Source organism: Propithecus coquereli, unplaced genomic scaffold, assembly GCF_000956105.1.
Source record: "Propithecus coquereli isolate 6110/MARCELLA unplaced genomic scaffold, Pcoq_1.0 Scaffold540, whole genome shotgun sequence".
Taxonomy (NCBI): domain Eukaryota; kingdom Metazoa; phylum Chordata; class Mammalia; order Primates; family Indriidae; genus Propithecus; species Propithecus coquereli.
This window is the reverse complement of record NW_012151286.1, coordinates 1,191,709-1,205,897: the sequence shown is the minus strand read 5'-3', so window position 1 is coordinate 1,205,897 and position 14,189 is coordinate 1,191,709. Positions and strand designations below refer to the sequence as shown.

The window sequence follows — 14,189 nt, the reverse complement described above, 5'->3', positions numbered from 1 at the left end:
ATAATCCTTATAAGAAAAGTATATTCCTCATTTATAGATGAGGAGTCTGAGGTTTAAACTAATTTACCCAATGTCATGCAGCTATTTAAGCGGCTGGGCCAGAATTTGAATGTGGCTCCATCATGGTTCTAAAATTTGTGCTCTTAATTACTGAACTATGTACTCTTAAGTTAAATGTTTTTTCAACTTGAACAATGCCCTTTAATTTCACTGTTATTCATTCTGGGGCTTAGTACTTAGAGTTAGACAAAGCAGGGGAAAAGACAAAACAGGTACAGTTGTGCCTTGTAGTTTAAGCTGACAAGCTCCCCAAATGGATCAAAGAGAGCCAAATAAGAGATGTAAGAAAGAGGGAGATGGAAATTCTCTTTGACCTTTGTCCTTACATTGCCAACGGAAGTTGCATGCAGCCATGTTCTTGGTAAAACAACTTATCTTCAACCTCTGGTCAGTGGAATAGATGGGAGTACACTAACAGTGAGTCTTCACAAAACCATTTCCTACTGGAGCTAGCAACACAAACTCACTCCATATTTACTCTATTCCTTAATAAAGATCGTAGCTTTAATTAGCGTTTTCAGCTACAGAAATGTTTAGACATTTCCAGATACGAGTAGATGATAGCAAGTAAAAACATCAAACCTTATAATTCACTCTGCCATCAGAGGAGAAATAAAATATTTTCCCTTGCCCTATGAGTACAAGGCTTGGTGAGTATGTCCTAAATGAACTGAAGGAGTCCAAAAGTCATGGTTCCTAGCAGAACACTTTCCATTACACTGGAGGTGACTGCGAGTCAGATACTTACTTATCTACAAGAGTTCGTATTACTGCCAGTGTGTCCAGCACTAGCCCATCCACGTTTTGTTTCTTTCTCCTTGGCTCATGTGGTCCTCGACCCCTCCTTGGTGGCCGAACAGGGTCCCGGGGTTGACTCCTCGTGTCAGCAGCGGGTACTGCACTGTTCTCAGCCTGTTGCTGCTGGGCGTCAACACTGTCTTCTGCTCCACTGTCATCTCGGCAGATACAGGAATTACCCATGGTAGTAGTGGCACCTCTAGTCCCCAGGAAGTGGGCTATGTGCTCCTCGAGAGTCAACAGCAGACCCTGGCCAAGGCTTCTGCTTGCTAAGAACACGGCCCAACCAAAGACGATCATTTAGATAGTTTTGAGTTTTCCAAGTACTGTTTTCATAACCTGGGGTTGAGGAACTTGCATCCTATTTGTTTTTAACAACTGAATGCTGAAGAAAGTTTCAGAGTTTATCTCCAACATTATCAACTGCAGGGAATCCTGGTCATCCAACGGCAGTTCTAAAATAAAACAAGGAAAAGGAAAATGAATAAAGGGATTTTGGGCCACTCAATTACTGAAACTTTCCTTGATTTTATAGACATTAGGATTTCAATGAAGAATCATCTTTGGTTATTTTTATAGGATTCCAACATAAAAAAGTATCTTTGGATAACAGAATTATAATCAATAATTCCTTTTTTGTCATTATATTAATAAGTTGATTGCTAAACCATATCTTGTAAACCACAGGAGTTATATTCATTTTTAGTTTTTTTATAACTAATTTTTTAAAAACATATATGTAGTTTTCCCTATCTATACAGAAATACATTAGAAGAATGTGTGCAACTTTTTCAAGGACTCCCTTTATGATAAAAAATTAATTGTCTAACCAGGTAGAAACACCAAAAAAAAAAAATTGTCTTTTTTATATATATGGGACAATATTTCAAATAAAATATCTAATGACAGAACAGATGTTCATTGTTTAAAAAAAGTTATGATACAAATGTGATAGCACCAGAATAAAAGGATAGAATGCTCCACTTAAATCACAGAAACTACATAGATTTCCCAACTGGAGGCTCAAGAACTTACAGAAATCACATAAGTTGTTACAATGTTTTTCTGTTGTGTAAGCAAGATTCTTGTTTTGGGAAAGGCATATTAATATCACAAAGTTCTATTTTCACAGTGATCAGTTTGTTGCACAATATGTCTGCTACAAAGTTCAGAATAAGATGTACCAATTATCTTTGTCTGAAAATACTGACTAAGCATCTTGTGCTAGGCACCACGGCTGGGCTAGGATAATAAAAACAAACAAGGGATAGCCTCTGCCCTCCAGAAATTCACGGATGGCCATTCTCATTACACAGTATATTCATCATCAAAAAACCCAGTGAAGGAACCAGCTCTTCATTAAGCTGATAAAATCTGGTTAGATTCTAGAAAGAAGTAAAGATCTGGATGGAAGCAGGAACCTGACATGGGCTGGTGGCAAAAAGGAAAAAATCATGCCATCTGGAGACCAGGCAACGTAAGGAATAGACCATGCTGGAGTGTAGTCCCTATGCAACATTTGGCCATTTACAATTATTTCCTCATATCCTGGGCATTGTCTCAGGAATAGATGTAAATTTTGTAATTCAGTGGGATTAGAAGAGAAAAATTACTTCCATTACTCTGGACAGATTTGCAGCAAATTCTTTTCAATATCTTCCCAGTTTAATTACTATTCACAGGGGGGAAACAGAAGAAAATGAAACAGATGAAGATTGAAAGTCTTCACACACATATATAATATCTAATGCAATATATACAAAGAAGGGGGAGGGGAGAGAAAGAAATGGGGTGATGGAACAAGAGAGGAGAGGCTAGATGTGGTAGCTCATGCCTATAATCCCAGCACTTTGGGAGGCTGGGGTGGGAGGATCACTTGAGGCTAGGGGTTCAAGACCAGCCCAAGCAACATAGTGAGACCCCATGTCTATGAAAAATTCAAAAATTAGCCAGGTGTAGTGGCATGTGCCTATAGTCCTAGCTACTCAGGAGGCTGAGGTAGGAGGATCACTTGAGCCCAGGAGTTTGAGGTTGCAGGGAGTTATGGTAATGCCAATGCACTCTAGCTGGGACAACAGAGCGAGACCCTGTCACAGAAAGACAGGAAGAGAGAGGAGAAAGGAAATGAGAGGAAACAGACAGACATTATCTCCCCCAGACGATGAACACAATAATAGCTGAGCCAAGTTAATACCACAAATGTTCTTGGTTCCCCAAGACCAGTCAAGCTGTCTCCAAAATTTGGAGCTTGTACTTAAAAGGATGTGGCTGAAGTACACAGGTGGGAGCATGATACAAGGACTCAGCTAGAAATAGCTTTTTAAAAGACGACACACTCCAAACCAGCAAAGAGTTGGAGTATTGCCATTACTGTGCAGATCAGGGTATAATTCCCTCCAGAAGGTAGATAACCAAGAGATTTCAATGCTTAAAAGAAGAGAGGAAATAGAAACCAGAAATAACTCTTTTAAAGGGTCCCTGGTATAAATTTCTACTGATTTTATAAATTATCCTGGTTTCTGAGAAAGACCAAAAAGCAACATTTAAGAAGCTGTGTTCTGGGGCCTTCTCAGAAATTTCACAGATAAGGCATTGATAGAACATTTCAGATGAGAAGAGGTAAAGAATCTAAGGTTGTCTGACAGGTTTGCCACTGGGTAGCAGTCCAGATGATTATGTAACTAAAGCACTTCCTTGAAATTCTAAAATATTACATTAAAAAAAAAAAAAAAGAAAAAACATTGTTGTTTTTTTTTTTTTTTGAGACAAAGTCTCACTGTGTTGCCCGGGCTAGAGTGCTGTGGCATCATCCTAGCTCACAGCAACCTCAAACTCCTGGGCTCAAGCGATCCTCCTGCCTCAGCCTCCCGAGTAGCTGGGACTACAGGCATGTGCCACCATGCCCGGCTAATTTTTTCTATATATTTTTAGTTGTCCAATTAATTTCTTTCTAATTTTAGTAGAGACGGGGTCTCGCTCTTGCTCAGGCTGGTTTCGAACTCCTGAGCTCAAACAATCGCCCGCCTCGGCCTCCCAGAGAGCTAGGATACAGGCGTGAGCCACCGCGCCCGGCCAAAACATTGTTTTTTTAAGAGACAGGGTCTCACTCTGTGCCCAGGCTAAAGTGTAGTGGTACAATCATGGTTCACTGCAGCCTTGAACTCCTGCGCTCAAGTGATGATCCTGCCTCAGTCTCCCAAGTAGCTGCATCTACAGGCTTGTGCCACCACACCCAGCTAATTCTATTTTTTATGGAGACGGGATCTTGATATGTTGCTCAGGCTGATCTCAAACTCCTGGCCTCAACCAATCCTCCTGCCTCAGCCTGCCAAAGTGCAGTGATGATAGGTGCGAGCCACTGCACCTGGCCTAAAAAAAAAATCTTTATGTGGTAATTAAGAAAAAAAAAAATACATGTTCATTTTTAAAACTTAACTGCTACACAAGTCTACAGAAGGTGAAAGCCCCTCTTCTGCTCTACCTAAGCCCATGCCTTTCCTAGAGGTAACCCATTAAAACCTTCATGTATCTGCTTCCAAACCTGTTACTATGCTCTTACAAATTAGCTTTTTCTTTAAATCTAACTAGGATGATGCCATAAATACTATTATGTAATTTGCTCCTTTTACCTAATACAACTTTCTGTATTAGTATATACAGACCTACCTCATGTGTTTAAAGGCTGTACAGAAATTCTGGATTATCATAGTTTCTCAACCACTGTGCTACAAAAACCTGTGGCTAGACCAACTAGCAGTTTGTGCATGGTAGAAGGGAGTAGTCCAGGAGTAGACACAAGGGATCTCTATTGGGGAATGCTTCATCCCCTGGGGAAGTATTCTCTGACTCCAAACTGCTTCCCCACAGTGGTAAGGGGCCTAGGACTGTGCTCTGTGGTGTCAATGTTGCCAGAGCGGAAGGGAATTCCACTGGCTTCTCTAATGCTCCAGAGCTTTTCCACACAATCAGTATGCAAGACGGGATGGGACACAAGATGCAAATAGTAGATTCAATCCAACTAGATACGTTACATTGAGGAAAACATACCTGAGGAAGGGAGACTAATCAGGTACTAAAAATAACTGGCAATGACTTGAGAATGTCAAATGCTAGAAAATAAAGCCTCGAAGGGGAGAAAACAGGGGATCCTATAAAGTTACAACTTAATGCCAATACTTATAATGATATTTAGAATAATTAACAAGAAATAAACAATTATGGAGGGTGCCTATGAGGAAAGCAGTAAGTTAAAAAGAAGTTTGTTGGATCTCAAATTCTTAAACTTCATATTCTGTCCAAAAATTTTTTCCTAGGAATTATATAAGCTGAATATAGAATAATTAATCTATGCAGATTTCCATTTAGTACAAGATAATCGGAAGATACCAATACATGCAGGTATTTTTTAAAAATCTGACTTAATTTGGAGGTGAGAAGACAAAAATTAAGTTTTTTTTTTCTATTTCCAAATTGAACTAAAGTATATTTCGAGTCAATTTCTTCCAAGAGTCATTTTCCTTAAATGACCCAGAAAATGATGTCAACTATAAAATTTGTCAGAGAAGGAAATGGAGTTTAAAAAAACAAATTTTCAAGTACTTTAAGCCAAAGACTAAAAAAAAAAGGACCAGCTGCAAAAGCCAGGTGTAAAGAAGAGGTTAATTAGGTGGAAGAAGCTGTAAGGCATTTCACAAAGGAAAGCCTAAGAAGCACAGGGAAAAACACAAGAGTTGTTACCTTTAAAGAATTTCTGAAAGGCCACAGAATACTCTTGAAGGTTACAGCCACAGGCAGGGCACATAAATGAACAAAGTACACAATCTTTCAGATTTATTCAGCACTAAAAATGTATAGCTTTTCATTTGGAAATGGTTGTCACTCATGATACTTTTAACAGAGAAGTTGTGACTGCTATAGGCAAAAGAGTGAAAGCTAAACAATTGCACTTTAGACAACTTTGTTTTACCTCATTTAACAGAAAAAAAGCATTATGTGGCCCAAGGACTAGTGTTTTAAGATAGTAACACTCAGTTTACAGATTTTACATAGGCTGCTAGGCCACCTTCAGCACAGTACTCAGGCTCTGCAGTCAGACAGACCTGGGCACAAGTCCCAGCCCTGCAATGTTTACTGCTATGCATCCTAATTAACCTGACCGTTGACACACTTTAAAAAATGGAGATAGTAATAGCTCTTACCTCACAGTACTACTGTGAGGATTAAATGAAATAGTGCATGTAATACACATGGCACAGTGCCTGACACTTTAACTGGATCCAAAAATGCAAGATGTTATTATAAAGTGAGCACGTATCAAATTAGAAATAACTAAACAATCTGGGAGGATGACTTGGGAGTAAGACTTAAGAGTACTAAGAAAACTAAAAAATTTATCTTTTATGGAACTCATTTACCCTGAAAAAAAACAATTTTTACTTATTTATAATCTATACATATCTATACTTTTAGATAAAGAACATGGGGAAGTATTGTAGTTTAATTATCCCATAGGTGGCATTAGAATTGCTTAGGGTACTTATTAAAATGCAAATCCCTGGTTCCATTCCAAATAGCCAGAATTAGAATTTCTAGGATTCAGGCCCAAATTTGTGTTTTCTTAAAAGCTCTCCAGGTGATTCTGATGGTGGCCACATCTGGAAATCACTGTGTGTAGAACCTAACACAAAACCTGTGCACGGCAGGCAGGACCTACTGACTGAATTAAGGGGCAAACTGAAATACCAAAGGGTGATTTTTCTGGGGCCAAAAATATTAATCTCCCTTTCCAGAAAAATGAACTGAGACTATCTTTGAATGTAGTTCTTTGGAGAGGTCAGCCAAAATAACCATACAGAACAGTTATATCCATTAGTGATATGTACAGTGTATGAGACACAATGAAAAAAATGCTCTGTATATTTCCCACTGGATCCACCCTATGAAGCATCAAAATAAACCTAGATGGTACCCTGTTTATGGGTAATATCATCCAGGGTAGATAGACTTGGTGGAATGGAAAATGAGATTATGTAAAGGCAACACATCTATAATACTTGTATACTTCACCTTAACTTTGAAGACTACTCAATGTTAGCTGGTGAAGTCAACTTTGAGATTAAAAAAAAAAGCCAGTCACATAATCTTATACATGAATATTGCATCTGCCTTGGTGGCAATCATTAACTGATTTAATGATAATTTTTATCACTGGACGCCATTGCTTAGTGGAAAGACTTTTCTTACCATCTAAATGGCAATGCTTTTTAAATCATTAGAGTCTCAATAACCATTTTGCTGCAAGAGCATAATTAAAATCAAACTTCTCCTTTGCAAATCTATTTCTCTTAAGTGTGGTATTATTACCTTTGATCCTTGCCTTTTTAAAAAACAAAGTAAAGACCATTCTCTCCATTCTCTAATCTATCATGTATGATTAGATTTTTACATTTTATATTTTTTAAAGGTGCTCTGAGACAAAAAGTCATCAAACTTGGGGGTCTTGATAAGTTTAGTGTTAAAGCAGTGAGGTTCTGTTACTCACTGTCAGTACAAAACACAGACATCTACCATGATAAACAGCTCACCACAGAGACATCTGGCCAACTGTTCTAACCCTCTCTAACAAATGGTCCAGGAATCAATGATTCATCTCTTCAAATATTTGCTTGCATTCAGTCATAATACAGAGCAGTGAGAAAGAACATTTTTTTCCCCTGAAAATAAGACTTCAGGATTATGCTGCCAAGAAAGGAAAAGCTGGTTAAATGAATGACCATAAGGAAGAAAAAACAGACTTTGGGCATAAAATTACTATTGCTGTAATTTTCACCTCATCATTCCAAAATAGTGATAGAGGATGCAGCATTTTTTCCAACCCTCCCCCACCAAAGGCTAAATTGAATAGCATGAACAGCAACAATGTATAACACACTGGAAATTTTAATGATTTTCTCACATCAGAAAATGTTTTCAGATTTTTCCCTAAGACAGTGAATGCATTAAAGCCATAGCTTCTAGTGTCACACTTATTCCCCTCTCCCAACACTTTATTACGAAAAATTTCAAACATAGAACAAAACTGAATTAAAATTCCCTACAAACAGTGAACACTATATACCCATTACCCACATTCTACTATCAACATTTTATTAATACTATATTTGTTTTATCACATGTCTAGCCATCTCTGTCTACCATAAATCCATCTAATTTTTAAAATGTATTTCAAAGTAAATTACATGTATCGGTATGCTACCCCCTAAATAACTGAGTATGCATATCACTAACTAGACTGCAATAATTTTAGAAGTTAAATTTACATATAAGGAAATGTGCAAATCTTAATGATAAATGTGCTTTTTGTCAAATGCATACACTAGTGTTTTCAAACCCTCAAGACAGAGAACATTACCAAAATATATTTGCTTTAAAAATATCCTGCAGGACACCCCTAAGATCATAAGTCTCTTATTGAAGATTGTGTTTAAATGGGGAAAACTTGGAAGTCAATAAGACTTATTATTTGGTACTGCAATAAGTGGATAAGTACATATACATCAAGAGTACACGTTCCAGCTCAAACAGAAACTACCTAAAGATGTTTTAACAAGAGTGTTTCTATCTCTAGACTCTAAAGCATCTGGTATTTTGTTGGGGGGAGGAGAGAAGGGAGAGGATTGTAAAGTATTTGGTTGGAATTTCACTTTTCCCCCAAAGGGAAAGGTAGCCTTGATAAGGTGTTTTTACATATCATCCAGGTGTCCAAAACTATCTATCTGCAGGGGCAGAGGGCACTTGAGGTTTAAGTCACACGGTACGATTATCCCCTGGATTGTAACCTTTAAGCATTTTGGGAAAAGCACTGGATGATTCTGATACTTCTCTTATGCACTGAGGATCTTTAAGGAAGTACACTTTTAAAAGTAGAAAATTTTTCTGGTTGAACTGTTAGGAAAAGAGTATCTGGAAAAAACTTCCCCTAAAATGTTGAGAGCTTTTTAACCTAGTAGCAGTGGCGTCTGTGGTCAGGTGAACCAAACACCAGAAAGAATTACAGACATTCCTGACCTGAAACAGAACAAAGGAGAAAGGACAAATCCTTTTAGCATTCAAAGAATGTATTAAAAAGTAAAATTTAGGCCTGGGATAGAGTAAGGAACTTCCAGAAGCAAATAGCAGTAAAAAAAGAAGAAGTAAATAATCCCTGCCTGAAGACTCAAGGATTGAAAAATTTGCCTTGGACCCAAAAGGAAATACTAAGGAAAAATTGAGGTAATTGCTCATGACAGCTTCAGGACAGGGGAGAAAAACAAATGTAATATTCTATACTATTTGGGATTTCTACCCCTCAAGGAGGCCAAATAACAGGAATCATATAGCCAAGTTATTAAAATACACAGAAATCTGATGGAAAAGGATTTTTCTATTATAGAAAACTCTTTGCTAATAAGTAAATAAAATATGTGAACAGCATCAACAGTAACACTTTCCTTAGTAATAACTACTTAAAATGGTGTCTAAAAACACTCACTTGCCTACTTACTTGGATACCTATTAGAACCTAATAGGTACTCAATAAATATTTTAAATGAATTTATTCTAAAGTCTGTAAAAACAGAATTTCCAAAATTTTGAATAACAGAGACAATACCATTCAGTAATATGTAGCCAATGCTTATATGACAGGCACGGAGGAAAGATGAAAAAAAGGTTCCTCATGCTACTGGCAAAGGGAGCCCGGGTTAGGAACAAACTTAGCTCCTTACCCAAGCCCACGGATAAAACATCAGGTCTACTAGAAGATGGCCCCTCTCTCTCTGAGTTTTCCAGTGGATAAGGAACCTGATAACACTGGAGTATCTGTCTTAGCAAGTTTTTAGGTGACTTTACAGATCAGCAACAGCAAAAAGGGAACAGAGGACTTATATTTGCATTGTGATACACTCATGTCTTAAATTATAAGCCAAAATATTGTTGGTACAAATATCCCTGCTCACACAGCGAAAGGTTAACCAAAAGCCCATAAAATAAAATGATACAGATGAAGCTAAATAGTAATTCTAATCAAAAAACAAAAAGAATCACAATGAAAACTCCAGATCATTTGCACCCCCAACTAAGCACCCTTCCTGAATACTGTAGGAATCCCTACTCTGCATATGACATGTGAGAAGCTTTGCAATGGTGCCAAGTTTTTCCAGGACAGAATTCCTGGGAGAAAAAGGTATTAGAGACCACAGTAAACTCTAATATGGTTGTAGTTTTAGGTTATGAATAACATGTTTTAATAATCCTTAGTAATTCACTTCATACATTATTAATAAGTAACCCTCAGGCCTATGTAAGTATGAACAAGTATGAAGCAATAAGAACTAAAAAAAAAAAGGAGTTGCATTTCCCATGAGGAGGGATAGGGAAGGAACCATATTTTGAGAAGCACTTCATTAAGGGAACACAGGAGAGGAAACAATTTTTCAGAAGGTAGGGGGTAAGAAAAAAACTAACACTGATACATTAAACTATGAGGTAATAATATACTTGCTGAGTAAGGTATTTCAAACCTTCCATTTGAGGTGTATAGAACCCATGAAATTATGCCTGGAAACTGTAATTTCGAGCAATAAGAAAGCTATGTGCAAGGTTCTTTCCTTAACAAACTTAAGGAATGCATCAATTCCTTGCTATTTCAAATGTATTCTCAGTTTCAGAAGTTCAGCAACAAAGGGGAATATTCTCTAAGAGCCCACCGTTATTTACCTGATTTAGCCTTATACATTTATCTATAGTTACTGCTTTTATATATTTAACCAGCAACCACTCCCTTTTGGAAAGAACAGATTTGTATGTTTTTTCTAGTGATAGAGGTTGGCAAGAAAACTATTTCAAAAGCTGACTTATTGAATAGATAATCCAAAGGGAAAAGTATTATTTTGCACTTATAAAAGTTGTAAAAATCTCCTCCTAAAGTAGTGACCCAAGTTTTGGCATTTAGTACTTCCTGTCCATTCTGTTTTTCAATTTTCTAATCTGAATACCAGGGAAAAACTACCCAAATTCAATGGCAAATGCCTTGAGAATGCCAAAAGCTTGAAGAGAAGCTAAATCCATGGTTTACTATTCCCAAATAACTCTTCTGAAATAGATTACCGGTTCCATTGTTTCCCATTTGTGGTATATTGACTTTCCATTTACTTTTGCAATACTGTGACTATCACATCCTACTTTATAAGGATCCCACTACAAAATACAGAAAATTTCCAATTTCGGCCCGGCGTGGTGGCTCACGCCTGTAATCCTAGCACTCTGGGAGGCCGAGGCGGGCAGATTGTTTGAGCTCAGGAGTTCGAGACCAGCCTGAGCAAGAGCGAGACCCCGTCTCTACTAAAAATAGAAAGAAATTAATCGGACAACTAAAAATACATAGAAGAAATTAGCCAGGCATGGTGGCACATGCCTGTAGTCCCAGCTACTCGGGAGGCTGAGGCAGAAGGATCGCTTGAGCCCAGGAGTTTGAGGTTGCTGTGAGCTAGGATGACGCCGTGGCACTCACTCTAGCCAGGGCAACAGAGTAAGACTCTGTCTCAAAAAAAAAAAAAAAAGAAAGAAAATTTCCAATTTAAAGTAGTGTAACAGTAACCACCATTCTTAAGAATTCATAATATTTTCTCCAAACTATACAGATTATTAGAGTATCAAATAAAGTTGTATTTTAAAGGATGCAAAGGGATTTCCCACTTCATTATAACAAATTAGTTCATTATTAGGGAAAGTACATATAATTTTTGATAGACTGAATTAAGCTCATGAGTTGAAACAGACTGTTGTAAATGAACCTCAGGAACACACTTTTTTTGTTAAACTCTTACCACAACATAATTCAGATTTGTAGGTTTTTCTCCCTATTCACTACAGAATAACACACTATTATACAAAATGCTAAGTTTTTATTTCCCCTTGATACTTGCTAAACCAAAAGTTATTTTGCTGACAAAGCAAAAGAAGTCTGCATAGAGTATGCTGGAACGCTTCCTATAATCAACTTTAAAATAATCATTGAGTACAGAAACAATGAAAAGCTTGTAAAAAAAAAAAAAAAGCAAAAAGCAGGACACAGAAAGACATTAAGCAGTAGGTCAGGACAACAAGTATCCTGGGAAATCAGAGAGCTTACAAAAATCACCATGGTGATTTTTTTTAAAAAGACCCATGGAATATAAGACTAGAAAAAACAGGAAATTCAGACCATCTTAAAAAAAAAAAAAAAACTACTTCACAAATCACAAATAAATTACCTAATATTTGGAAAACCAGCCTAATAAATGCCACTAACCAAACATTAGTGGCACACATGGAAACAAGTATCTTACATTAATAATATCACAGAGGGATCTACAAAGCAAGATGTCATCCCAGGAAATGCAAACTGTACATAAGGTGGAAAATAGAAAGAACCACTGTGAAAGAGAAACTTAAAAGCAATCTCCAATGTGCCTCATATATAGTCTGGGGCTACCACAAGGCCTCATATTCATGGAGGAAAAAAGGCAGTCTCTTTACAAACCAAACTGAGGGAAGAAGCATGAAATTCACTCCCTGTAGACATCCAAAAGCCATGAATAGACATATTGGAAAAAGGGTGAGGAGGTTCACAATATTGAGATCAAATTGCTTGGAGGAAAATTTCAGCTGTCAGGGAAAAAAATTCCTGAAGGAAAAGATTATATTATAGTGCTAACTCTTGCCAGCACCATTGGAAGTTCAAAGCAAATTAAAACTCTAGGAGCAAAAACTGAAACCCTTCCACCCCCATCTAAGCAGGGTTTGAAATCATGGGTTTAGAGTATAATATGAGCTAAGAAGCTGCGAACCTTGAAGCTTGCAGTACAACATGGCTCCCAGCACTCCATAGGTGATAGACAACTGTAGTAATGCTAACCCTACCTCTACACACCACTTTACAGTTTAGAAAGTGCCTTCACTTTTATTCCTCAACAGCAACCCATTTGGTGGTAGAACCACAGCACCTAGCTGTCACACAGCTTGCAGTTTGTACTTTCATACGCTGCGTTGTTTTTTGTTTTTTTTTTACAGAAGAGACTCAAGGAGGTTAAGTCACCTCACTAAGCACAAACGGATGTTCGGTGAGGGCCCTGGAAAACTGCGGGACTCTACCCAGTCCATAACAGACACTTACAACCCTTAAAAGTTCAAGGTACAACACTCCAGGGAGCAACCTCACTCAGAGCCTATACAATATAGGACCTCAGAGTCTCGGCTGACCATCTCCGCCTTGGTCTCCCTCCTCAAAGACAGGGAAAGTGAGGCAGCAGGCAAGGACAAATGCCTAATTTAGAGTCACGCAGGGGGTGTTGTGCGATGGAGTCCCCCCACCCTACCCAGACATCAAGCCCAGAAGTAGCTGAATCCTGTGTCTGGGACACCTGGTTGGTCTCCGGAGAGAAGGAAAGGCTCTTGCCATTCCCGTTTCCCTCTCAGTAGTCCCCACCCGGACTTTCCTTCGGATGGGGGTGTCTTCCCATAATCACCCAGAAACTCCCTCTCCCCAAGATCCTTACCCACTTTTCAGCTCCGGCCTCCGTAGTAGGAGAATCCGCTAGCTCTGGCTCCCGCTTCTAGCCCCCCTCTCTCTCTCTCTCGACCACAGGGCGTTTCTAAATCTCACTGGAGGAGGTCTGCCTCGCACCCGTGCCACCTAAACCGCAAACTCCACAAAAGGAAGCGTTCTCCCATCTACCCTTTCTGCCCAGCCACCCCTGAGGAGCACCGCTCAATACCAGGAGCCTCCCCAGGAGATACCTGCCTCTCACCTGGGCCCCGTTAGCTGCAGCCTCCTCAGAAGGGCGACCCGTAAGAACCTCCTCTGGTGAAGAACCCCCCCAAGGGGGGAACACCCTCCTCCAGGAACCTCTTCAGACGCCCTAAGCGCGGGCCTAGGTGGAGAACCTCCTGGCTGTTTCCCAGGCTCTGCCCAACGCCACCCCTCTCCTGGGCCCTTTCTCGGAGCCTGCTCCGGCCCCAGTCCGGTCTGCCCGCCCCGGGATCAAGCGGCTGTTTCCCTCCCTCACAGTCGTCCCCAGCCCTCGGACTCCCTCCCGCTCCGCGTGCCCAAGGGGACTTCCCAGAGCAGTGTGGCCGGGCTGCGGCACTGACTTTCTCTAGCTCCTGGGCCCACCGGAGGGAGGGGGCGGCGGCGGCAGCACGACTCCTTTGTGACAGGTCCAAGAGAGCGGTAAAGATGGACGCGAGGCCACAGCGCTACCATTACGCGCAGGGCCCACCCCCGCTTCGTACCGCCCTGGCCCTCCTTCAGT

General features: G+C 39.4%; 1 protein-coding gene across 1 annotated transcript in view; it reads right to left on the bottom strand.

Moving 5' to 3' along the window:
- RSPRY1 (ring finger and SPRY domain containing 1) overlaps positions 1 to 14,189 on the bottom strand; it is a 72,273-nt gene extending 58,084 nt beyond the window's left edge. Inside the window, exons 1-2 of the mRNA XM_012657421.1 lie at positions 14,029 to 14,189; positions 809 to 1,313 (exon numbers count right to left, since the gene is read on the bottom strand). Coding sequence (XP_012512875.1) covers positions 809 to 1,158 — 350 coding nt within the window. The 5' untranslated portion in view covers positions 1,159 to 1,313; positions 14,029 to 14,189. The remainder of the gene's footprint in view (positions 1 to 808; positions 1,314 to 14,028) is intronic.